We start from the raw sequence: 25,543 nt of genomic DNA, 5'->3' as shown, positions 1-25,543 counted from the left end.
TTTTCTTGCCGAGCAGCGACAGAGATGGCAGGATACCTCAGGAAGTCTTCAGCAGCGGTTTACCAGGGTAAATGGGCCATCTTCTGTGGTTGGTGTCGTAGATGAGGTTACTCTCTGGTCGGAGCCACTCTTCAGCAGGTAGCTGATTTCCTTGTCTATCTTCGTCGGGAGAAGCTCCTGTTGGTTGGTTTCAGCGGTAAAAGGATACAGGGCTGCTTTGGCCCTAGTCCTAAAGTTGAAAGGCATCAATATTTCGTCCTCCCTGGAAATATCTTTGCTGATGAGGAGCTTCGAACGGTCTTGCCTGCCCAGGGAACTCAGGCCCCCTGAGTGGGATGTGTCTCTCGTTTTGTGGAGCCTGACTCGTGCCCCATACGAGCCACTGCGAGAAGCCACAGACAGGGATCTGACTCTCAAGACAGTCTTCTTGCTAGCCCTGGCATCGGCGAAGAGGATTAGCGAATTACAGGGACTTTCCTTTGCAGTTAAAACACTCAAGGGGGTGGGCATCGCTGACGCTCGAATTTGTCCCAGAGTTCGTAGCGAAGACTCAGAACCCAGCGGTCCCTGATGCTTGGTTTGAGTCTTTCAAGATCCCATCCCTGAGTGACTTCGTAGATAATGACCCTGTCGAGTTGCTATTCTGTCCTGTACGGGTGGTACGGCGCTATCTGAAGAGAACTCGGCGCCTCAGGCCTAAGTGTCGATGCCTCTTCGTTAGCACCAGAACCCTTAAGAAGGAGGTGTCCAAGAACGCGATTTCCTTCTGGCTTCATGAGGTTATCAAGAAAGTGTATGCAGCAGCTGGGGAGGATGACACCAGCGCTCTAGGCCCCCACGCTCACGAGATGAGAGGCATTGCGCCCACTTTGGCATTCAAGAAGAATCTGTTGGTTCAGCAGGTACTGAGAGCGGGAGTGTGGTCACGCCAGACCACATTCACCTCTTTTTACCTACGGGACGTTACCCATCGGTCCTTGGATACCTTCTCCTTGGGGCCAGTGGTGGCTGCTCAACAAGTTGTGTAACTTACCCAGCTCCTGTACAGGACAGTGTTGTGTCTCGTCTGTTATACGTGCATGATTGGGCATGAAAGGTGAGTAACTGGCTCTCTCTCCCTCCTGTCATCTGGCTTTTTACCTTCGGGCAGAGAGTTTGGGCCGTATAAGCTGAACCAGACGTCAGATGCAGATGAGTTTCATTTCTTGAGTATCTTAATCTTTGTTGCCTTTCAGGTACACATTAGATGTAATGTCCCCTCTTTCCCCTACAAGGCGGGGAAGGGGTTGCGGGCTAACTACCAAGCCCATTCTTTATTTTGGTCTTTAGTCCCCGACATCCTCCAGTCACCCCTTCTGTGGCTGGGGAAGGTTTTCTCTGGCTTTCACCTCGCTGTGTGTTCGCTTATCTACCATAACCCCATCACAGCAAGGGCGGTCTAGTAGACTGGTCTGTGACATTACATTTCCCTTAACAGTGATCACGGTCCGGTGGCTATGTCCTCCTGGCTCTTACCCCAGGAGAACATAAGGTACAGTTGAACTTTCAGTTGTTTAGAGGTCTCCACTCAGATTCCTCCCACCGAATCATGAGTCCCCATATAAGTAAAGGACCAAGGGTTTGTATTTGTGTAGGAACAAATCGCATTTTTAAAAGTAAAATGCATTTATCCTAACACACAAACCCGAGGTCCTTTACTCAGGTTACCCACCTCAGCCTCCCCACAATCTGCCCTAGACCGGAAAGTAAAGTGAATGCGTATGGTACTGTGGGTTTTCCACTGTTACCAACCAACTCCTGGCTGGTAGTGATACCAACACATGCCTTGTAAGTCTTTAGTGGCCAGTTCAGCTTCGCCAAAAGTATTCCCCATATAAGTAAAGGACCTCGGGTTTGTATGTTAGGAAAAATGCATTTTACTTTTAAAAATGCGATTTCTAAATGTTTTTAGAGGGGTTTTAAGTATTCGCGGATTTTACCCATTTGCGGGGGGGGTTACGCATCCCGCGCGAATACAGGGGTTTACTGTAGCCGTCTTTTTTGATGCTGAGAAGGCATATGATACTACATGGAGATATGCATATTAAAAACATTAAATAAAAATAGCATTCTTGGACATTTACCCAGGTTTATCCAAAACTTTTTGACAAATTGCAAGAATTGATGATGTATTGTCAAGTACATTTCCACTTGAAAATGGTGTTCTACAAGTAAGCATCCTTAGTGGCACACTGTTTACTCTAGCAATAAATATCAGTAATAATCTACCAATTGGAATAAAAAGTAACCTCTATATGGATGATTTTTCAATATATTATTCAGCATCTCGCATAAAACATGCAGAGCAAATCATTAATAAAACTATAATAAAAATAGATGAGTGGACCTCATCTGTAGGCTTTAAATGATCCATATTTATGACTCAAGCAGTCGTGTTTTATAAAAATAAAAAGTGGAAGAAAGGTGAAGAAATACAGTAGATTTAAAAATCAGAAATCATTCCATACCAGTTGGCCAAACAGTAAAATATTTGGGGTTAGTATTTGATACTCACCTAAATTGGAAAGCTCACATAACATACATGAAATCAAAATCTAAAAGAGCATTAAATCTGGTTAAAAAAAAACTATCAAACACTACTTGGGGAGCTGATAGATATTCCCTTACTGTACTCCATAAAGCAACAGTGCTGTTTATCATTGACTATGGAAGCAAAATATATGACTCAGCATCAGGCACAATGCTGAAAACGTTAGACTCAGTTCATAATGAAAGCCTTAGAATATGTTCAGGGGCCTTTAGATCATCATCAACCTCCTCTTTACAAGTTGAATGTGATGAACTACCACTGTCTCTCCATAGAGAGTTTTTAACAATGAAGAGTGCCTTGAGAATTCAGACAAGTGATTCTCCAACCAAAAAATTATTTGAATTAAGAGATGTATTTATAAACAATCACTCACCACCTTTCCCTCTTAGAGCTAGAAGACTGTTTGAGTTAAATATAAATGTGTAATTGCCTTCAATAGTAAAATTATCTCCTCCTTGGACTTTGAATAAAATAAGAATTTGCACACCCTTAAAAAAATATTTATCAAAAAGTTACTCATATACACCAGAACACCATAGACAACATACAGTAGAGCATATAAGCCAAAAAGGTCCACATTACGCAATATACACAGATGGATCTCAATCAGGGTACGGAGTGGGATATGCTACAGTATCCCAAGACAACATTTATCAATTCTCTCTATCTGATAGTGCCTCAGTATTTACAGTTGAGTTATGTGCAGTAGCATCAGCCATAAAAATAATGAAAGAAACCTCATATAATAATTTTGTAATTTTTAGCGACTCTAGAAGCGCCATCAAAGCCATTCAGAGTTACAAACCAAAAAATAACATTGTACAACAAATAAAGTTATTACTCCATAAATTATATAATAATGGGAAAAATATAGAAATATGTTGAACCCCTGCCCATGTAGGGATTAGGAGAAATGAAGAGGCTGATAAAATAGCTATAGAAGCAGCGTATATGACACAATCTAATGTAAATATCCCAGTTAACTATTATGTAACACGTAAAAGTAGGCATTATAAACAAGTGGCAAAATATAAATGGAATTAGGAACCTGGAAATAATAAGTTGAAGCAAATAAAACCTGGAGTTAAAAAATGGAGTTCCTTATACCAAAGAGAGAGACATGCACAAATAATTCTAACACGCCTCCGAATAGGTCATCTAACACATGGATGCTTGATGAGCAGCCCACATGAACTAGCTCCCAAATGCTCAGAATGCAAAGTGATAATAAGAGTTAAACATGTGTTAGGCAAATGCCCAAAATACAACCATCATCAGTTATCAACTTTTGGAAATGGATTGATTGGTGAAGTTTTATCAGTCTGCAACATTGTTAATTAACTCAATTTTAATATTCATGAGGAAATGTAAATTAATTGATAAAGTATAAAAAGTAATTTATGAAAACAAAATCCCACGGGGCAACTAATATATAAAAAATAAAAAATCCGAATTTTAAAAAATTTTAAGTTATTCAGAATTATATCATTACCCCAGTTTTATGTATTTTTTTAATTGTACAGATGAAACTTGAGTAAATGTATTTAATGTGTGCATGCGTTCTAGTATGGAAGCATATGCCTTTTTGCATATTTTAAAAATTTCATTATTCATTCATCATTTAGTCCCAGTGCTTATAGCCTGTGACTTAGACCTGGTACTCCATTTCATCTTAATCCTTTGGGCCAGCCCTATGAGAGCTGTTAATCAGCTCAATGGTTTGGTTAAATTATTCTTATAATGATAATAATTCTTGGGATAAATATATCCCTCTACTTGGACGATTGGCTCCTCCACTCCAATTTGGGAGAGCAGTCCGTGAAGGACTTGAAGAAAACTCTTCTCTTAACACAGGAGTTAAGCATTTTAATCAACCCTCAAAAGTCACAGATGACCATAACACAGAAGATTCCCTATTTGGGGATGATTCTGGACTCTCGAGCTTTTCGGGTTTTCCTCTCCCCCAAAAGGATCGAGTCTTGTCTTCAGACTGTTTGAGAATTCTTCTCTCTCTCGACCTGTTCAGCAGTCCAATGGATGAGTCTCCTGGGCAAGCTGGCCTCAGTGGAACAGTTTGTGGAGTTGGGCAGACTTCACATGAGGCCCCTGCAATTTTATCTTGAAGGCAAACTGGTGCAGGAAGACCCAGTTGGACTCCTTCGTCTTCCCGATCTCATTGGAGATCAAGGAGGATCTTCAATGGTAGTTGGCAGAAGAGCGACTTCAGGTAGGGATTTCTCTTCTTCGTCCAAGCCCCAGCCTAGAATTTTGTTCCAATGCCTCAGATCTAGGTTGGGGAGCCCTGATAGGGAGTCGAAGAGTCTCAGGGACATGGACAATGGAGCAGAAGTCCATGCACATAAATGTCAAAGAGCCGAAGGCTATTCATCTCAGCCTTCAATCCTTCTCTCCGCTAGTGACAGGCAAGATGGTAGCGGTTTTCGTGGACAACACCACAGCTTTGTTTCCTGTGTCTGCAAGCAGGAAGGCACTTATTCCTTCACTTCTTGCTGGACGGTGAAGGACATTCTTCTCTGGGCCCAGCAGAATCAAGTCACGATCATTCCTCGTTTTGTCCAGGGGAGACTGAACATCCTGGCAGACGAATTAAGCCGTTGCCATCACGTCCTGCCGATGGAGTTGACTTTAGACCCCTTAGTGTGTGTCGATCTATGGAAGCTGTGGGGCAAACTTTCCATAGGCCTCTTCGCAATGTTGAGTAACCACTGTCTTCCTCTCTTTTGCTCCCCGGTTCCAGACCCTCTTGTATGAGCAATGGATGCCATGCTTTTAGATTGGACGGGCCTGGACATCTATGCTTTCCCTTCATTTGGGTTGATCAGGGAGGTGATCAACAAGTTTTCATCTCATTCGAACATCATGATGACTTGTGGCACTGTTCTGGCCCAGAAAGGAGTGGTTCCTGGACCTGCTGTGACTTGTAGTGGACTTCCCGAGGCTGCTTCCACAAAAACAGTCGCTGCTCTGACAGCCCCATTTTAACAGGTTCCATCAAGGGTTGTCTGCTCTGGCCCTGACAGGGATCAGACTATCAGGAGGCTTGTCAGAGCAAAAGGCTTTTCGCAACAAACTGCAAAAGCTATTGCTAGATGCAGGAGAGCTTCTTCTAGCAGGCGCTGTCAGTCCAAGTGGACAATTTTCAGGAGATGGTGCAGCCACAATCACGTCTCTGAAATGACTACAAGCCAGATCGCCGACTTTCTCCTTTACCTCAGGACTTCCAGAAAGCTGTTGCCCTGTACTATTAAGGTATACAGGTCAATGCTTAGTTCAGTTTTTAAGCATAGAGGTTTGGACCTGTCTTCCAATCAAGATCTCAGCAACAGAAACATGGTGCAGTGTCTTGGAAACTAGACGTGGTTTTGAAGTGGCGCGCTAGCTCCTCCTTCGAGCCCCTTCGCTCAGTTTCTCTCAAGAACCTCACTAAAAAGACTTTCTAGTGGTGTTGGCTACCGCCAAATGCATTAGTGAATTCCAAGCTATAGACAAGAGAGTTGGGTTCTTGCAAGGGGAAGGTATCTGCTGTCTTTCCCTTGGTTTCCTCACCAAGAATGAGGATGTCTCCAATCCCTGGCCCCACTCATTTCCCATTAAGAATTTAGACATTCTTGGACCGGAGGAGGAAGAAAGACTACTTTGTCCTGTGAGAGCCTTGAGGTATTACCTCCACAGGACAGACAAGATCAGAGGACCCTCAAACAATCTGTGGTGTTCTGTAAGGAACCCCTCACGTCCCCTTTCGAAAAATGCCCTGTCGTTCTTTCTGGGAAGCTTAATTACGAAGGTGCATTCTCAGATTCAAGATGTCTTACCATCTTTTCGGGTAAGGGTTCATGAGGTTAGAGCTGTCGCCACGTCTCTAGCCTTTCGACATAATATGTCTCTAGCCGCTATCCTGCAATCATCCTTTTGGAGATCCAAGTCAGTCTTTGCCTTGCATTACCTCAAGGATGTCAAAACTGTTTTTGAAAATTGTAGTACACTAGGACCTTTATATGTGGCTGGCATGGTGTTGTTGTAAGGTGTTGAGTTTAGGGGAAGTCTGGGGGTATGTTGTACCTGGAGTACCTGCCATTTTTAATGGTCGGGGTGTGGATTTTTATTCCAGTGTAAGTGACAGCGTTGTTTTTTATCCTGGTCTTCTCCCAAGGCATGGGCACCCTTCTTTAGTCTTTGTCAACCATCGGTGAACTTCCATGGCTGCAAAGTGGCCATACTGCCATGTCCTCTACAGGTTAAGATGAGCACCAACCAGAGGCAGTACCTGTCCGCAGTAGCTCTCTTACCAGGTAAGGTACAACAAGCATTACACTGTACTAGTGCTGGCAACTTTTCTATTTCAAATTCATTAATTTATTAATGTTTTGGAGTAGATCATGTCCATGTTACATACCTCCTTTCAATGTGGAATTAGCTATTTAATTACTTGGTAAGTCACATATATAAAAATGACATTTTTGATAAAATAAAGTTTTATATATACTTATCAAGTAATTACATAATCAGAGCCCTCCCTCCTCCCCTCATATAGACATCAGGGCTAAAACGAATTTAAGCTCTTTGCTGAGTTGTACCTGTCAGTCCCAAATGTGGGCGGGACCAGGTCACCTACACAAGTGGTGGTAGCTCCACAGCGAAATTTGAATTTTTAGACTGCCGTGGTAGGAAGCTTGTAGCTATGCAATTACTTGTTAAGTATATATAAAACTTTATTTTATAATAAGAATGTAACATTTTAATATTTTGGGGAGCACGAAGGTGCATACGGTATTTTGTATAGGAGTGTATCTTTAATCATAAAAGTTTTTTTTTTTTTTTGTGACTCGTTTTGTAGGGTTTTTGGACCCAGGCACAGGGGTCCCCTCATGTTGCTTCTGTCTCGTTCTGGCTGAATTGAAGCGGTTTTCTCCGTAAGGCTGCTCTTCGCTGCACACGTAGGAGAGCCTTGCTCCCTGAATGAAATCCAACTTCTGGTGGTAGTAAGATCCAGAAAGGATTCCAGATCAGTCAAGAATGTTTTGTGTGTCATGCAAGAAACCTTTAGCTCAATTGGCTGAGTGGATTTTTGTCTAGCTGCACTGCCCACCATCCTCTTCTCAGTGTGGGAATCAGGTATCTTTAACAGTAGGTAAGATTCATCCCAAATAATATAAATTTTCATAGTAAAATTTATTATTTGGATACTTACCTACTGTTAAAGTAGACTTCACCCAGCCTCCCCACAACTTAGTGGGCTGTCAAGGAGAATTCTGACAGAAGCTAAAACATTAGAAACACACGTGGTGGAGAACAGGTGAACTAGACATTCATCTGGGCAGCCATTTGATCTTTTGTTTGAATGCCAACTCGCCTATTGGCACTGAGATATAAGCTAACTTTAACAGTAGGTAAGCATCCAGAGACTGTAATTAATTTTATTATGAAAATTTATAATATTCATATGTTTTCAACTTCAGTTATTTACAGTCGTGTAGAAATTTGAGTCAGGACCTTTGTAATGGTTGTGATCAGAATAGAGTTAGGGAGATTCAACATGCCCATGGTAATTTAAAGGCTGTGTTCACAAGGGACATTGGAAAAGTTCACATAATCAAAAAAGCTTTATGTTAATGATTTAAAACTAAACCTTTCATTAAATTACTGACTTACCTGTTTACTAAATTTTCTAAATCCTAAAATAAAAAAATTTATTCATTAAATTATTTTATAAGGTTACATTATGTTGTGTTCTTATTGATAAATTGAAATTTTAGAATTTACATGTAATTTGTTATTACTGAGTTAAAACTCTTCACTAATTTTATAATGCTTTATGCTGCAGTGCTTTGAAATACTAATGCTATGAAGCTTAGATGATGATATACAATAGAACCCCAGTCCTCAACCATCTCAGAACTTGACATAATCAGATTTCAACGTGAAATTTCAAGTAAATTTTGCATCGGAGCTTGAACAACAAACCAGAGTCTGACCCGATGAATCATATGATGTTCGTAAACAAAGGTGTTTCGGTCAGCCGCCGCTAGTTGGCGTTGTTGATAGGGTTATTCCCACACGTCCTTTAAAGCCCGCCCACTCTGCTGCTGTTGTTTTGAAAGATGTTTTAAAGTGATTTTGTATACACTATTCCAGTAGACTGAAATTTACCATAAATTAATACTGAATGTAAACAACGTTTATGTATTACCGCAATAGGCCAGCAGGGTGGCTTTGTTTGCATCCGATCATGCCACGAGCAGCCAAAGTAACTTAGGCAATTTTTCTCAAGTTTGTGATAACAGACATAATTTAGCTTATTTTTAATATTTTATTAATTTGCTTTAATAGTTAGACTTGTTTTTCAGTGTTTTGTTATTTGCAACAGTTTTTGTGCCTACACGTTACAGTACATACTGATACCTAGCCTACCCTATGGCACTGGTCAACTATCGGTAATACGGCTGCATTGGGCTTAGACCAGTTTTTTTGATACGGTATACATTTAAAAATGAAAATATTGTGTCTAATACAATAATTTATTTAACTCTGAACTTATTTAATTGTAATTTATGTGTAATATTTTATATAAAAATGCAGGGTTGGGGTAATGACTGGAGGTCAAGAATGGATTAATCCATTTTCAGTTATTTCTTATGGGAAAAATTGGCTTGTATCTCGATGGAATCGCATCTTGACGCTTCTTCTGGAACAGATTAGTGTCGAGGACTGGGTTCTACTGTATATGAAAACATAGTACTGTATGAACTATGGGGGCATAGAAGTGACTCTTAGCATTTGTCCGGCTTGGGCCTTTTTGGGAGATGGAAAAGTAATCATGGTTTGTTAACATGAATTTTTTTTGTCAACAGTGCAGGAAGTACAGACAGAGGGCAAGTATGCAATAGATTCCCCTGGGTCCCCATTCTCCGTTGATGTTCCTCCTGATGACTATAATTTAGGTATGGTTTTTAATGTTTTTTTATAGTGCTCTGTTGTGTAATCAGTCCTTACTTCCTTCTAAATACCATGAATGACACTAATGAGGATTCTTTATTAAAGAACTGTACAAGGCCATACATTAACTGTGATATTATCTTTATGCTACCTCTGCAGACGATAATGAAGAAAGGTCGATGATAGAACCAAGGTCATATGAAGACCCAAAGCTAAAGGAACTTATTGCCATTTTGATAGATTGGATTAATGATGAACTTGCACCAGATCGAATCATTGTAAAACACATAGAAGAAGATCTCTATGATGGAATGGTCTTCCATAAACTGATTGGTAAGTATTGGAAAGACCAGCATAGTTAGGCAATGAATGGTATTTATTGATTTTATTTAAGGCATTATTATTTGAAATAATTTGTGAAAGCTTGAATCTCTTTTGTTCATGCAAAGTACAAAACATATTGTGTGTTAGACTAAATCCAAAATTCATACTGCCTACTTAACGGTAGTAACTACTGAGTGAAACTGCTCCACTCATGGGGATCCCCCTCTCCCATTTGCCCTAACTGTGTGGATGATCATAGTAGAGGCAACACTCTTTGTTCCTACACAGACACAAACCTGAGTTCTTTACATAGGATTTAGCTTACGAACGCGAGCTGGAGTGGCCATTTAACTTTCAGACAAGGTCATTAACTACTGACGGTAGGGGGAGCCCCACTCACTCGTTGGTCTGCACTCCACTTTGCATTCCGCTATCAAGTGAAGACGTCTGTTTTGTTCTTGCCAACTGCTTTATGCTTTAATGCTTTTCTTTCTGTTTGCTTGCTTATCATATATTGTTGATATAATAAAGCATATAAACCCCTGATTTACAAAAGCCATCTGTAGAGAGGAAACTGCTAACTCTTCGGCACTGGCCAGGGAAGGACAGGTCCTGTAAACGGTTCCTCTCTTCTATCGAGGTAGAGCCTCGTTCCTTCTTGTGTGTGTCGTGCCGTAGACATGACTGTAATCGAAATCTAGCCCATGTTCAGAGTATCAGGTTTGGCCTTCTGAACAGTGGGTGAAGTTCAGAGTATCAGGTTTGGCCTTCTGAACAGTGGGTGAAGTTTTCTGGGAAAAAGAAGATAGGAAGTTTCTTTGGTGTCATCAGAGTGTAGTACTCTGCCCATGATATTGGAGATTCTCTCTGGTTCCTTCTTGCCCCTGGCCAAACTTCCACCTGCTGCTACATCAGTAAAGAGCCACTGTGGGGGGTAGAAGACGGCCAGCCAGGTTCCTCTCTGGCAGTTTCTCTTCACTTGGAGGAGGATTTGTCCTCGGGGGGACGCTCATTCTTGTGGCATGGGAGACTGCCTCACCTTACCCAACCTTTGTTGGAGGTGCTATGGAGCCCCAGGGGCTTAGGGAGCTCTGGCCATCCTTAGGTCACTTGAAGGCTATGCAACACCTTCCTGTGACTGCTTCAACTGGAACGTGACAATTTCTGTGGTTACAGTATCCACTGGCTCAAGCACAACCACCACATCTTTGGTAACCCTGCACATCCCTTCAGTGATGTGCCCCCAGGTGCTGCCATCAACTTCATGGCTGGGTGATGTCCTTCTCCACATGCTGCTGTCCAAATCCACCCTTGGCAAGAAGTTGAAGAAGAGGAGAAGGAAGATGTCATATTTGTTGTCGTCATCTTCGTCTTCATCTTTATCCTGGAGTGCTGTCACCTCCTCCCTTTCTTTATCCAAAGCTAGCAAGCAGAGGAAGAAGAAGGAAGCCTCACCCACCCGCAAGAAGTCTTGTAGAGCTTCCAGCAGCCAGCCCTCTCCCGCAGAGAGGGCTACTGGGTTTTCGCTAGCGGGTGACCTGTTTCACCAGAGATTCCTTCCGGATCCTAGGCCGAAGTATCTCCCCAACTTTTTTAATCTTTTGATGAGGTCGGTCTTGCATCTTTTTCCTTGGATGCAATAGCCAGAATTTGTTCACATTTTTTAGTTGCAATCTGAATGTTGGATCTATTACTGATGTGAACTGCAGCAGGCCCATCATACATTCTAATTGCCATCTGGAAACTCTGGGCTGTGCAAGGAACATTTTGAGGACTTGCTTTATTCTGTTTTGAGTAAGATGAGAGATAACAGGCCATGAAGAGTATCCCAACACAGTCCCAGCCACTGAAAGTGTCTGCTGGGGGTGAGGCAGGATTTTTTCCCATTTTTATTATAAAACCTTTTGACTGTAGTCTGTTGACCACTGCTCCTAGGTTTTTCATGTGTGAATTCTCAAACAACTACTGTTGCTAATTTTGTAAAAAATTCTTGGGGCAATGTTTAGCCCAAAGGGCATGACTTTGAACCTGTATGTATCTTTCCCTATCCAGAACCTTATGAAGGGCCGGAAGGGAACGGCGATAGGGATATGCCAGTTAGCATCCTTCAGATCTATAGAAACTGTCGAAGTCCCTTTTGGAATGATTGAACTTACTTGGGCAACGGTAGTTATCCAAAATTTTGGCAAACAGTGTTTGTTCAGTGCTGATAGGTCAAGGATCACTCTTCATTTGGAGGAGTCCTTTTTGGGGACACTGAAGAAACGTGCTTGTTGGCAAATATACTTATGTTTCTCTATGGCTCCCATTAACAGGGCCTTTCTGCACACAATCTTCCGGAGAGAGGTCTGGCTTTTGGAAGCACCCCTTTAAAGTAGGGGGAAGGATGAGACCGTTTCCACCCCAACTCATTTGAAAATAATGCTGTGTTCCCAAGGGGAAGACTTCCACTACCTGTGGTGTCATTGAAGTCGGCCCCCAACCATACAATTCCTATTGGTATCCACCTCTTCCTCTGCCTTTTCCCTTGATAGGCATTCCAGGTGTTGCTTTTCCTTTTCCCCTACAAGAGGGTCTTCGGACGTTGTGAAAAAGGATTTCCTTGCTGTTGTTGTGTTGTCCCCCTGTAGGGAGTTGTCCCTCCTGACCAGCTACCTGTCATTGAGGACAGATTTTCTGGAGTGACTGAAAGCTTATAGGATTTTGGTCATAGCGAGCCTTTTTTGGGTTGGGTAAAGGGAAGTTTCATGTTTTTTGTTTCCTGAATTCCCCTTTTCCTGAAGAGCATACTCTGTACAATTTTGTTGGCAGGCTTGCTCGTTAAGTTTAGCCACAACAGACTTAAACAGGTCCTTACAGAAGGGGTTAGAATGTAATAATGAAGTTACATTGGGAAGTGACCTGGAGCCCTCCAGTGTTTCCTTTTGCGCTTCTATGTGGCACTCTAAAAAGTCATAGAGTGCTTCCCATAGGGTTCTCATAAGACTTTTGGCCACAACAGCAAGAATTGTTCTGGAATCTTCTGGAAGCCTTTTGGTGGCAACTTCCAGTAAGGTGGTAGTTTGTGATACTAAGGAGGGGGATCCTAGAATGAAATTCTGCCGAGGCTGTCCCCTCTGAGATTCTTCTCATGGGGTCCCAAACTGCTGCATATCTATCTAAAGGGAGCTTTTTCCTTTCAAAAGGGAGTTGTAGCATAGCCCACTCCCTGGTGAAATTTTCCAAAACTGTAGCAAATGGTTTTAATTCTGCCAATGTCTCTCATTTTTTAGTCACTACAGAATTCTGAAAATCTGCCTTCACATGATTAATAATTTTGTAAGTGAAGGAACAGAAGACTGGGACTACTTGGTGAGCAACTTGGGTCTTATTCAAAATGGAAGTAGAGATCCCATTTTTCGTTGACCTGGCGGAGGGTGTCCTCTATAGCTTTCAATGCCATAGACACAGGTAAAAAAACCATTTCTGTTATTGGTTTCTCCATGTCTGGTGAAGGTGGTACCAGGCACTATTCCGTATTAGGGAATGCTGCCCTGTCTCTAAATTCTACATGTACAACTTCAGTCATAGTTTTTCTCTCATTAATTAGATACTTACCGTCGGGAGAGATAATGCACACTGAGGCGTCTTGCCAAGGATTATCAGCATCATAAGGGGTGAGTATTGGAACCCCTATTATGTTTTGGTCTGAAGTTCTGTATTCTGAACTGACCATTTTGTTGTTTCCAGTTGGAATTCTAACATTAGACCTTGTTTTGGGCAGAATTTGTGTCCACTCTCACTTTTTGGTTACAGGATGCAGTACTTTTACACTTTGAGGTGTACATGATGGACTTAATTTCCTTAGTTTCTTTTTCAAACTCATGCATCATGTCCCTTATATAATGCTGTTCTGTGGCAAGGGCATCTTTGATGTTACTCATAATTTCCTTACAGAATTGATCAAATGCCAAACTGTGTATCCTGTTTTTTGGGAGCTTGCGCAATGTGACTGAGCTTCAACAACTGAACTGTAACTGCCTGTTAACCAAGGGGCAGAAGTCCTGGGTAAGTTACTACACCCCTCCGAAAATGTAGTCATTTCAGTCTGGGTTAGGTGCATAAAACACAATTACCTTGGTATGTAGCCTTAAAGCTAGGCTACCATCTCATTCAGCACCGATTACTGTTTCATCTAGTCCTAGGTTACATGGCCTAGGCTAACAGTTTAGTCCAATAATGGGATGTTTCGTAAAATTTATCACTTAACTTGATATAAGGTACTGCCTGGTCCTGGATTATTTAGATCACATGCTTAAGTGTATATGCTTATATAAAAGGACAAACATTTTTTTACTAATATGTAGCCTTATAGCTAGGCTACTGATTTATTTTGCTCAGATATTATTATCTGATCCTAGGGTCCTTGGTCTAAGCTAGGCCACTTAAGAACACGTAATTCTAGGTTATAGGCTACAGATAACATCCACTATTAGCCTAGTCTAAATCATTCTCACTTATTGCCTAGATTATTGTGGACATCGTATAATCTGATATGATTATCTTTATTAATGATAAGTTGTGGAACATTTCTTTTAGTTAAAACATTTAGTTATAACGACATATTCTTTAAAACAGTTTGCACTTTACGAAACTAGTAATCAACGATAAGCACCAGCCATTTTATGGCAAGAAACACCAGGTTCCAGCTTTCACACAAATTAATTATTAATTCCAATTCCAAAAGTTTAAAATTAAAACTTTAACTGGAACTCGATATTAGACACGTATCTTGCTATTTTTAATGTTTCCATGATCCTTGCTAGTGAAACCGGAGAAAAAAGCCTAATTTTTTCGGAGGCTTATAAAAATAAACTTTACTGCTTCAACCAACAAAGAGTAATGCTTCTTGGTCTCCATGCAAGTTTGTTGTGGACACTATGTTGGACTGCACATAAGCATCAATCACTATGACATAATACCCGGCCAAGAGACCAGCTATAAGAGAATTCTTTGACATTAGTTTGGTCACCATGGAACTCTGGTAGATCATGGAAGGGTAACTCCTTGAGGGCACAGCAAGCGGCTGCGCTATAAAAAATCCACAAATTACCAAATTTTCTGCAAATAATTTGGAGATAAGTTCCACAGAAAAATCTGTGAGTAGGTGAAGTCGCGAATGGGCAGGGGTTGACTTTATGTTGTACCAAGTAAAAAAAGCAACATTTAAGTATTAAAATAGCATTAATAATATTTGAGGGTGATTTACCTCAAAAATAAAAATATTGCAATACACTCCTGAACACCTGAATTAGCCCTGGCCACCTAACCAGCCCGAACTACATCCCCATAGCTTTTCCCCAGTAAGTGGGTAATTAACTGTCAGCATAACCAATGCTTACAGGAAAATCTTGTCAAATGGGTTACCTGAAGTACCGTTGGCAATGCTGCTGCAAGTCCTGGCCGAGTGAGGCTGAGATCCCCAATTGCTTTTTGTTCACCATGCTCTGTGGATCAGGCGAACTTTTGGTCATTTTAGCCTGACCCCCATTTAAGAATTTGGACACTCCTGGATTGATACTTTATTGACTGGTTGGAACTTCTCTCCGGTTTGGCTTTGGGATCGGTACTTTGGACTCCAGTGGAGAAGTCAGACAAGAAGAAGTACGCCGTCTGCAAGCGCCGATGCTTCCACTTCGTTTACATCTTCAACAACAGAACCTTCTATTGCTGGAGATGCTGACGCTTATCGGTCCTACATGTCCTGCAAGTGTAGGATGAGTACCCTCAAACATGATCGACATCTGTTTGTAATTTATGTAGGAAGATGCAGTGTAGTATCAGTCAGATAGGTGGCGAGTCTTGTTCGGTAGATCAGATGGAAGAATTATTCAAAAGTTAGAGGACAAGTTAACAGCTAATATGTATAGTCTATTTTTCTAGTTTTAAAACTAAATTAACAGAAAGTAAAGGTAAGGATAGTAGTACTAGTATTGTAGATACTAATTGTTCTTTTTCAGCTCACTTGCCTGTTCCAGAACCAGCCCTAACGGGTGCGGGGTCATGGAGACATGGAAACCTCGAGAAGGTAGGATCTGCCGGGCCCCCGGTACGGGCAACAGTGTTGGCAGCAGATTTCCCCCTTCCCTCTAAAAGCATAAGTTGTAAGGTGGATTTAGAATTAGGAATCACTCAGACAAGTAGGAATATTTAGGAAGTATTCAGGAAGAGTAGTTGAACGTGCAGTTTTCTTTGGGTTCATATTGGGTTGGGGTTGCTAATGTTTAGGCCTCTCATTTAGATCAATCGTCAGTTTTATTTCCTGCTTCATGCTCTGTGCAACAAAAGGTTTCTAGATCCGTGGAGGGTCATTCAGATTTGGTTTCTGATGCATCTGGTTCTGAATTTGTTTTGTTTTTCCTTGAGTACTCCTTCTTCTTCGAAGGTTCCTATTCCTTCAGGGGTTAAAATTTCTTTCGTCTTGCGATGGTGGTAATTCTGGCAATCGAGTTTTCCAATATTCATGATCATGTCTTAAAGAATTTTCTGAGTCTGGTAATGTCTGCCAAGATTAATGGGGAACAAAATCAGTCTATTTTCTTTCTCTGAAATCTATGGCCTCTTTGGCCGCTACAGAATTTTCCTTTTTTCCTCATTTTCTTCCAAGCTTTCTTACATTGCCCTTACTCAATCTTCTTTTTGGTCTGCTCTTCGGGGTCTTTGTTTGCTCATCCTGTTTTCTGAGCAAAGGCCTTTCTTGGTTCAACCCTGTGATATTAGAGCTAAAGCAGCTCCCTCTCTCACTTTGGGGTTAAGGGAAGGGGTACTTTTAACAGATACATTTTCTTTATCACCTTTTGTGAATCCTGTAGTTTCTCAGGCATCTGATCTAGTTGCTTCTCAGGTGTTTGCGGAGGCAGCAGCAACTCTTTATTTTTATTCTTTACGGGTTTCTAACCGTAATGTATCCTCTGCGAATCTTGCGGATGCTACGACAGTCAGCAGTTCACCTGCGCCAGTGTTCAGTGTATCAGCACTGATAGTTTTCTCAGCCTTTCCATTCTCTAGGATAGCTGGTAATTTGCCTTCCTCCGTTACCTTGGGTTCGGTACCTCATAACTTCCCCTTCGAAACTCCTCTGAGTTCCAGTCCAGTTGGTACCTTCCTCATCTGTCCAATGTCAGCGTTAGGCATCCCGTTGGTTACTCCAAGTGTGGCTTCTTCCTTCTTCCCTCCTTTGGCTTCTTCTTTCTCAGCTTTACTGCAGGTTTCTGTGTCCCTCTGTCTAAGGCGTCCATGTAGGTTCAGGGTTGATTCCGGGTCATCAAGGATTCCCCCCCTTTCTTCATTAGCCAGCAAGTCTTCAGTTCTGGATTCCCACTCTCATGCAGTTTTTGATACATCCGAATTTGCGTGGTTCGGGTGTTGCGGCCTCTTCGCTCTCAGGAGTGGCGTTGTCCACCCAGGTTTGGCCAGCCCAGGTGTTGCGCCATCGTCATTGGGTGGTGCAGGGTTTGCGCAACTTACTTTGGTGCCTCCAGTATGTTCGCGATTGATACGTCAGGTGTCTGTCTCGTGCACCCAGGTGTGGCGAGTTCCGGGTTTTCGCGTTCGGCATTTGCTAGGGGTCAGTCTGTCTCTTTTCCTGTTCCAGCTCGGTCAGACCAGTCCGACAAGGATTGTTCATTTGGACTTCATCATACTCTTTATCCTCAGTCCAAGGCTCTGGAGGAGCCTACACTCTCGAATCAAGCAATGTTCAAGTCACTGTATGCAATGGAACCAGTAGTTTCTCAATCATCAAAGAACCTGGTCTGGTTTGGCCGTGTCAGGCAGGCATTGAGGGAGGCAGACTTAGGTTGGTAGCTGGTAGAGAGGTCACGTAAGCGGGATTCAACCTTGCTTCCTATTCGTGAGGGGTTTTTGACAAGGTAGCGGGTAAACCTTCTGTGGGTGTCAGGGTTCCTCTCAACGTATCTGTTGAGGCTCTTCTCTCTCGGGTTCCTTTGTCAAATTGTCTGGTCTCAGTTTCTTCTAGGGAGGCTTGTATCTTTGAGGACACCTTTCGCAGCCAGTCGAAGGTCTTGTCCCACTCTATGTGGATGTGGTCCGGGGTTGATAGGTTTTCTCAAACAAGATGGATGTACTCCCTCCGATCCTGTACTGCCTGGCACCTCATCACTTTGGTTTCAATGGGGCTGGCATACCATGTTAACATTGTCTGACTGTACATTGTTCTTTGGCAGAAGAAGGAGGACTTCTTCTTAAGCTTCGCGCACTATCCGGACATTAGGAGAAAGAGTTCTGTTGAGGGCCCCTTTTGTGCTCTGCAACAGTCTCTTAGGGAGGAGAATATCTCCTCCATGTTCAATTTCGTGTAGCCGTCATCAGCAGTAGCGTCACAACAGGCTATGATTGGTGTGGCTGCTCAGGGTTAAGAGTACTGTATGTTGCTAGTATAACGAACTTGTTGCTGCTTCTAACTCATGTCTCCAGTGTCGGCAATTATGCATCGTCAAGGGTACAAAATGTTGAAGTAGAGGTGTTCCTGTCCAACAGGGAACAGCCGGTACCCACTTGGAGAGGCCTATTAGGGAGAATGTATAAAAGGGTTTGTTGTCTCCATATGCTTTTCTCTTCAGGTATGTCAGGAATCGGCTGGGACATCCACATCGAAATGCAGTTTTTAGTCTGGAGGCGATTCTTGCTTGTCCCGGATCTTCTGTGATGAAGAAGTGCATCTGACATCTGGAAGGTCCTATCGTCTCCCCTCTTCCTGACATTCATCTGTACTCAGGTGCCTCATAGCAAGGTTGAGGAACAACCCGGAAGGAACCAGGCTTCAGGCCTCTGGAGGATCAGGGAACAGGTCATAATCTTCGGGAACTTAAGGCTGTAAAGGAAGCCCTCAGGTGTTTTTCAGTCCTAGTGCACAACAGAGTAGTGGATCTGCTTTGCGACATCGTAACTGCCGTGTCATATCTGAGAACTGGGGGGGAACAAGATCATTAGAACTTTAGAGGTGTATGCTTTCCACCATTCAGTCTCGATGTGGAGTAATCAGGAATTGCCCGGGAGTGTCAGGTATATGACTTTGTCACTGCAGCCTAATGCCCTTGTTTTCGGAACTCCTAATGCTCCTTATGGAAGTTTCAATGTTTCCTTTACTCATGGAGATCTTCTGGACAACCGCATTTTCACCATTATCATCCAAACTCTTGCGTGATGAACCTAGTTGCAGGCAACTGCTGAGCGACAGCTAGACAGACCGGACCCTCTAGCTATGTCTAGACAGTGTATCTTTCAGCTTGAGAAAGTCAACCCGTAAGCTTTACCAGGTCAGCTGGACATGTGGAAGTCGGTGTCGTAAGGAAGGTCATTCCATCTTTAGGCCTGCCATAACCAAAATAGCTGATTTTCTCTTATTCCTTCAGAAAGTCAAGATTCCTCCGTTTTCAGCTATTGCTGGCTACCGCTCAACACTTAGCAGTACATTTTTCCATCTTCCCGAAAATTTCTAGTAGTAAGATCTTCTATGATTTGTTACGTCCCTTTAAGTCTAACGTCCAGTCTTGCCGACTCGGGCTCCTTCGTGAGATTTGTCAGAAGTTCTAACGTTAAGACAACTGATTGGATGTTTTATTTCTTTCGGCTTTAGTTGCAGATAGAAAGGTGGGTGAGCTTCAGGAAATTTTCTAGGCTGGTTTCCTAGGTGGGAAATGATATGTATTTCTCTTCTTCCAGAATTCGTTGCGAAGATAGAGTCGGAGGCTAAAACTCTGCCTCATTCGTTTAAGGTTCTTTATCTGCAAGTGTTCGGTTCCGGCGATCAAGTGGGGATGTCTTTATGTCCGGTGCGAATATTAAAGTCTATTTATCAAAGGTTGAGAAACTCCGTCCGCTTCTGTGTACACTTCTTGTCTCTCCGTGGAATCCTTCCCGTCTGCTGTCAAAGAATGCGATTAGTTACTTTCAAAGAGAGGGTTCCTGGTTCATAAGTGCTCACTCCACAAACACAGTTGCGGGCACACTACACGATTCTCATGTGGTGTGAGCCTTATGCCCTTGAATACAATTTAATTTTGACTTTACAGTACATTATATTTAGCATTTAACAGTTTTCATTGCTGATATTAGATGTGTCCACTTCATCTTCCTTTCTAGGTGTTCAGTGTCTTCTATTCTGGAAGTTGCCAGGAGTCCGTCTCAGTGTTTTCTTCCTTTACTTAAGAGACATTCAATTTACCACAGCGCGTATAGCGGAGAAGTCTCCTATCTAGGGCGTGTTCATTTATCTAAGGTGGTATTCTCTTAGTGCGAAGGCTCGGAAGGTTATTCCCTTAGTCCACGTGTAACGGCGAAGTCTGTTATCTAGGGTGCGCTCATTTAGCTAAGGTGGTATTCACGTAGTGCAGTGGTTATTAGGTTAACCAGATAGAGGAATTCCTTGTAGGCTTTAGAATCTTAAGCATCAGTGATAGAATAATTACATGAACTTAAGTTTAGTACATTTTAAGTATCCTAGTCTTTGATAGTTTCCTAGAAGAGTCCAAGGGTGCCCTGCGTCCAGGCTAGCCCTAGATAACATCGTAGCTCAAGTACTTCTTGACTCGTCAGTCGTCGGCCTTTGCCGTGGCCTGTGAGACGGAGGGTCCTTCGGCAGGCGCCCTGCTCATTCCTCATTACCAGGGTAGGCTCTGAATAGCCACTTGGGAGATTCATCATTCTCCTCCTTACATGAGAGTTATTCTCTTAGTCCGTGTGTAGCGGATAACTCTATTATCGAGGGTGCATTCGTTTAGCTGAGGGTGTCCTCTGTTAGTGCAGAGGTTCTTAGAGGCAGCCACTTGAAGTCAGTTTCATGACTCTCTACCTCAGAGAGACATTCAGTTTTCTTCAGAGGAAGGATTGCTCGCTGGGTCCTTTGTGGCGACCAATTTGATCTTATAATTGCATTAGTAATGTCGAAGTGAGGAACTTTAGGTAATGGGTATAGTCTAAGGAACCTGGACCTCTGTTGAAAAATTGTTCGGGATTCATAGTGAGGTAGTAAGTTTGGTGTTAGTACAATGGCAGTGGACGAGTTGGTTTCTTCTGTTCCTCATCTCACGCCAGACATCGGCAACGGGTGGCAAGAACGCGAAGATCCTGCACTCAACTCCTCCCCCTACATGAAGCTGCAATAGCCACATCGGAGGTTCATCGTACCCCTCCATACATGAGAGTGCTTTGATTAGCCACATGGAGGTTCATCGTACCCCTCCATACATGAGAGTGCTTTTATTAGCCACATGGGAGGTTCGTCATTCTCTGCTACTCATGGGAGGCTGTGATTAGCCACATGGTAGGTTGGTTTTTTGCTACTCTATCCATAAGGAGGTTTAAATACCACATGAGAGGTAGCTCGACTCAGACAGTACCTATACATGAGACTGGCGATGGGGTGCTGCTCTACAGATCTCTGCAGTGGGATAACCAGATGATGATACATTCATTTATACAGAGCAGGCAGTAATGTGTTACCTGCTTTTCCGGTTGTGGTCATTCAAATTGATCCCACCACCTTAAAATTTTGTTAATTGGGCTAATTCAGGTGTTCAGGGAGTGTATTGCAATATGAAGTTTTCATAATAAAACTAATATTGTAATACTTACCTGAACACCTGAATGATTCCCACCCTCCTCCCACTTCAGTTTGAATAGTGAATAATGCAATAGTGGATCTTGACCTCACTTGGCCAGGACTTACAGCAGCATTGCCAACAGTACTTCAGGTAACTCATTTGACAAGATTTTCCTGTAAGCGTTGGTTACACTGACAGTTAATAACCCACTTAGTGGGTAAAAACTATGGGGATGTAGTTCGGGCTGGTAGGTGACCAGGGCTAATTCAGGTGTTCAGGTAAGTATTACAATATTAGTTTTATTATGAAAACTTCATTTTGGGCCAAAACAGAAAGTCAAGACCCTATGTCCCAAAGCCACTAGTGTCAAAATCATAGTAAGTAATGTCACATGAAGAAAAATTGTTGAAATGAACCTGTATGCACTTACTGTGGATCTGCCAAACGTATCACACAATGGAAGTGCAGTGAACCGAATTGTGTAAACTGTGGGCGAAATCATCATGGAAGATCCAAAGAATGCATGTATTATATATACAGTACAATATAGAATTGAAAATGTTACAAGAAAGAACAGGGATGTCTATAAAAGAGGCTAAATTAGAATTGAAAGTGAGAGGAATTCAGGATCAGGCTAACAAGCATACATATTCTTTGATAACAAGAACCAATAATGAAACAAAAACAGATACAGATAGAAGTAACAAAACAGAAAAATACATCTCAAGAAGAAATTAATACTTTACAGAAAAACTAAAATGGTAAAGAATCAAGAAACAGGTACAGATTATATGGATATATACTGTATTATCAAATTCATTTGAATATTAATGCAAATAGGAGCACAAGAAGATACTACTACAGAAGTAGTAGAGGAAAGTTGTGATAGACTGGAAATTAAAGATAAAAAGAGACCTTTGGAGAGAACACTACTGAAAACAAAAAACCACCTATTATTAGAGAAACTTAGGCAAACCAAAGACGAAAGATACGAAGAAAAAAAAAACAAAAACAAGCTAAAAATATACCGTTGTCTCCTCAAATAATAGTAAAACCTGTGGAAGCAGAGATCCAAAACACTGAAGAAGTAGAAGAGAACCATACCATAGGTAAGAATGATTATGTTAAGGGAGAAGAGATCAGATGGATGGATGTGGTGAGGTGGGACTGGGGGAAGATGCTAGGAATAGAAATAGATGGAGAAATTAGACTCGAGCGACCGACCCAGCTATACAGTGGGACTAATAAGGTCGAAAGAAGAAGAAGAGGAAGAGATCACTACATCACCAATAATTGGTACAAAAGCAAATGAAACAAGAAATATACATGATAACACATGGATGTCATGAATGCTTCCTTGAATTGTGCAATAATAGCAAAAACATAACAAAGGATTGTTTAACAAACATCATAAAAAATTTTATGAAATACTTTATAGAAAAAAAAACCACTGATTTAAACACCCATGAAAAAAGTTGCAAGTGCATGGAACAGTTACGTATTTGGAATGAATCTTATCTACTATTAAAGTTAACTTATATCATCGCACCATTAGGTGTAGTCAGCATGCAAAATAAAACAAGATAATGCTTGGCTAACCTGCTAGGACTGTCTCTGTAATCACCTGTTTCTCACCGGGTGGCATTGGAATGTTTACGTTCTTATCAGAATTCTTCATGCCGTGTCTTTGTGCAGATGGTGTGAACGGTGTTAGTAATAATTTTGATGATTTCTGGCTAATTTACTCCTGTATGGTATTGTGCTTGGTTTTTTTTTTTTGCATTATGTCACCTACAAAAAACAGAGATTAAAGCATTAGGCTGTACAGGCAGCCCCCGGTTTATGACGGGTCTGGCTTATGATGTTCTGAGGTTACGACGCTTTTCAAATATATTCATCAGAAATTATTTCCCGGTTTACGACGCATGTTCCGGGGTTATGACACGCCGTACGCCGATCCAACGGAAGAAATATGGCTCCAAAACAGCAGAATAATCAAAATTTGGAGGTTTTTTGATGAAAAACTCAATGAAAATGTATTTACATCATTTTCAATACACCCAAAGCATTAAAAGTAAGATTTTCTAAGGATTTTTGACAATTTTCAACGATTTTTCAGTTTACGGTGATTTTCAGTTTTTGGCGCGGCCTAAAAACGGAACCCCCATCGTAAACCAGGGACTGCCTGTATAGGAAAGAGTTTGTGGAAACCAAATGCTTCAGTTGTGCAGTGTGGTAGCTTAGCAATTGAGGCACGAGTGTGGTGTTCTTGTTGTCAAGATAATAAAAGAGTGATCTGATGAAAGGATGAAAATTTTGTGAAGTATTGGAAGATGCTAGAGGCTGATAGATTACGTATACAATTCATTAGGGCGGACCATATGCTTACTTATTCTTTTCCTTTTGTCTTCTGGTGTTGCTTTTATATATACTAGCTGACCAATCTGGCAGTGCCCAGGAAAACTCTGAATGACAGTCAATAAACTCTCTCTCTCTCTCTCTCTCTCTCTCTCTCTCTCTCTCTCTCTCTCTCTCTCTCTCTCTCTCTCCTGTTAAGATAGTTGCTTCAATTACATTTCCCAACATTTTTGACATTTTATATTCCACCCTTTCCCACCCCCATTCCTATCGGGGCTGAACTTGGACTTGAAGGACATCGGAAGTGTCACTATTCATCTCAGCGACCTTAAAAACTATGGATTAAACACTAATATCTGTCATTTTTTACATTTTATTTTTCACCCCTTCTTGCCCCCCCCTCCCCGCACTGGGGCTGAACTTGGACTTAAAGGGCATTGGGATTATACTATTCATCTCAGCAATCTCAAAAACTATGGATTAGACACTGATATCTGTCATTTTTGACATTTTATTTTTCACCCCTTCTCAACCCCCCCCCTTCTATCGGGCTGAACTTGGACTTGAAGGGCCCTAGTAGTGTCACTGTTCATCCCAACAACCTCAAAAACTATAGATTAGACACTAATATATCGTTTTCAATTAATTTTACGTCACCCCCTTCCCACCCCCACCCTTTTTGGTGTCAATGATATCTTACCCCCACAGTATTCTTTTCCAGATGGTAAGTCATATGTATACCAAGTTTGGTTGAAATTGCTCAATGCAATCCAGCTATTCTGGAACAAACACACACATATATATCCATTTTTATATATAGTATAGATTCAGTATATGAAGGAGAACTCAAATATTTTGTAAGAAAGTTGGGAATATTGTTTTAACAACTGAATGGTTTAATGGTTCGGTGGAAGTCACATAAGCCTAGAAGGATTGTTAACGACATATGTGAGATTCTAGTGAAGCCAGTGCCCAGATGATTGAATGGAATTATTTGTGCTTTTGGGAGTTGTATTAAATACTGTATCAGGATGTGAATAGCATTCATGAACTGAAATGGCTAGACCAGTAATATAAGAATAACTTCTTTTGCTTAATGTATTTCATAAACATCATTTACTGTTGTTCTGTAAGTATGTTCAAAAGGATCTGTTGACTTATCATTTAGTGTTGTTCTTTAATTACATTCAAAAGGACGTTTTGAAGTTTTAGTAGTTAATTTTCTTTATGGAATTTTTTAAAGTTACATTTCAGTTTGACTTTATATTCACTATCACTGTTATCTACCAAACAGTTATTGATATTAAGTATACTGGGGAATACTGTACATACCGTATGCTGTATTGTCTTTTTGTTTTACCTCACCATGAAAAGCATAAACTTCTCTTTCTTAAGGAGAAAATAATTTAGTCCTCAAGCATACGGTCTTAAAATTTAGGCCAAATGGACAATTCTGGGATGCCATTCATCACTGCTTTGATCAGTTATGACTGTAAAAGAGTATATAATGGATTATGAAAACCTAATCGCTCACAAGTGCCTATAAACAAAACTCATAATGCACATCATTGGATGCTCCACTTTTCACAGTTTAGGCAAAGATCAGTAGGACTAACCAAACATTTATAGTTTAGTATTCAATGTCTTTATATATTGTTATGATAGATAAATAAAATGTAATGAATGGTTTTGTTTTGTAATGCTGTCTAAGCAA

The 25,543-nt window shown here is 41.4% G+C and overlaps 1 protein-coding gene across 1 annotated transcript in view; it reads left to right on the top strand.

Annotated features, from left to right (window-relative positions):
- Positions 1 to 25,543, top strand: part of parvin (beta-parvin) — a 130,941-nt gene that overhangs the window by 21,175 nt on the left and 84,223 nt on the right. Inside the window, exons 7-8 of the mRNA XM_067123920.1 lie at positions 9,460 to 9,549; positions 9,704 to 9,877. Coding sequence (XP_066980021.1) covers positions 9,460 to 9,549; positions 9,704 to 9,877 — 264 coding nt within the window. The remainder of the gene's footprint in view (positions 1 to 9,459; positions 9,550 to 9,703; positions 9,878 to 25,543) is intronic.

This window comes from Macrobrachium rosenbergii, chromosome 21, assembly GCF_040412425.1.
Source record: "Macrobrachium rosenbergii isolate ZJJX-2024 chromosome 21, ASM4041242v1, whole genome shotgun sequence".
Classification (NCBI taxonomy): Eukaryota; Metazoa; Arthropoda; class Malacostraca; order Decapoda; family Palaemonidae; genus Macrobrachium; species Macrobrachium rosenbergii.
This window is presented reverse-complemented; position numbering and strand designations above follow the sequence as displayed.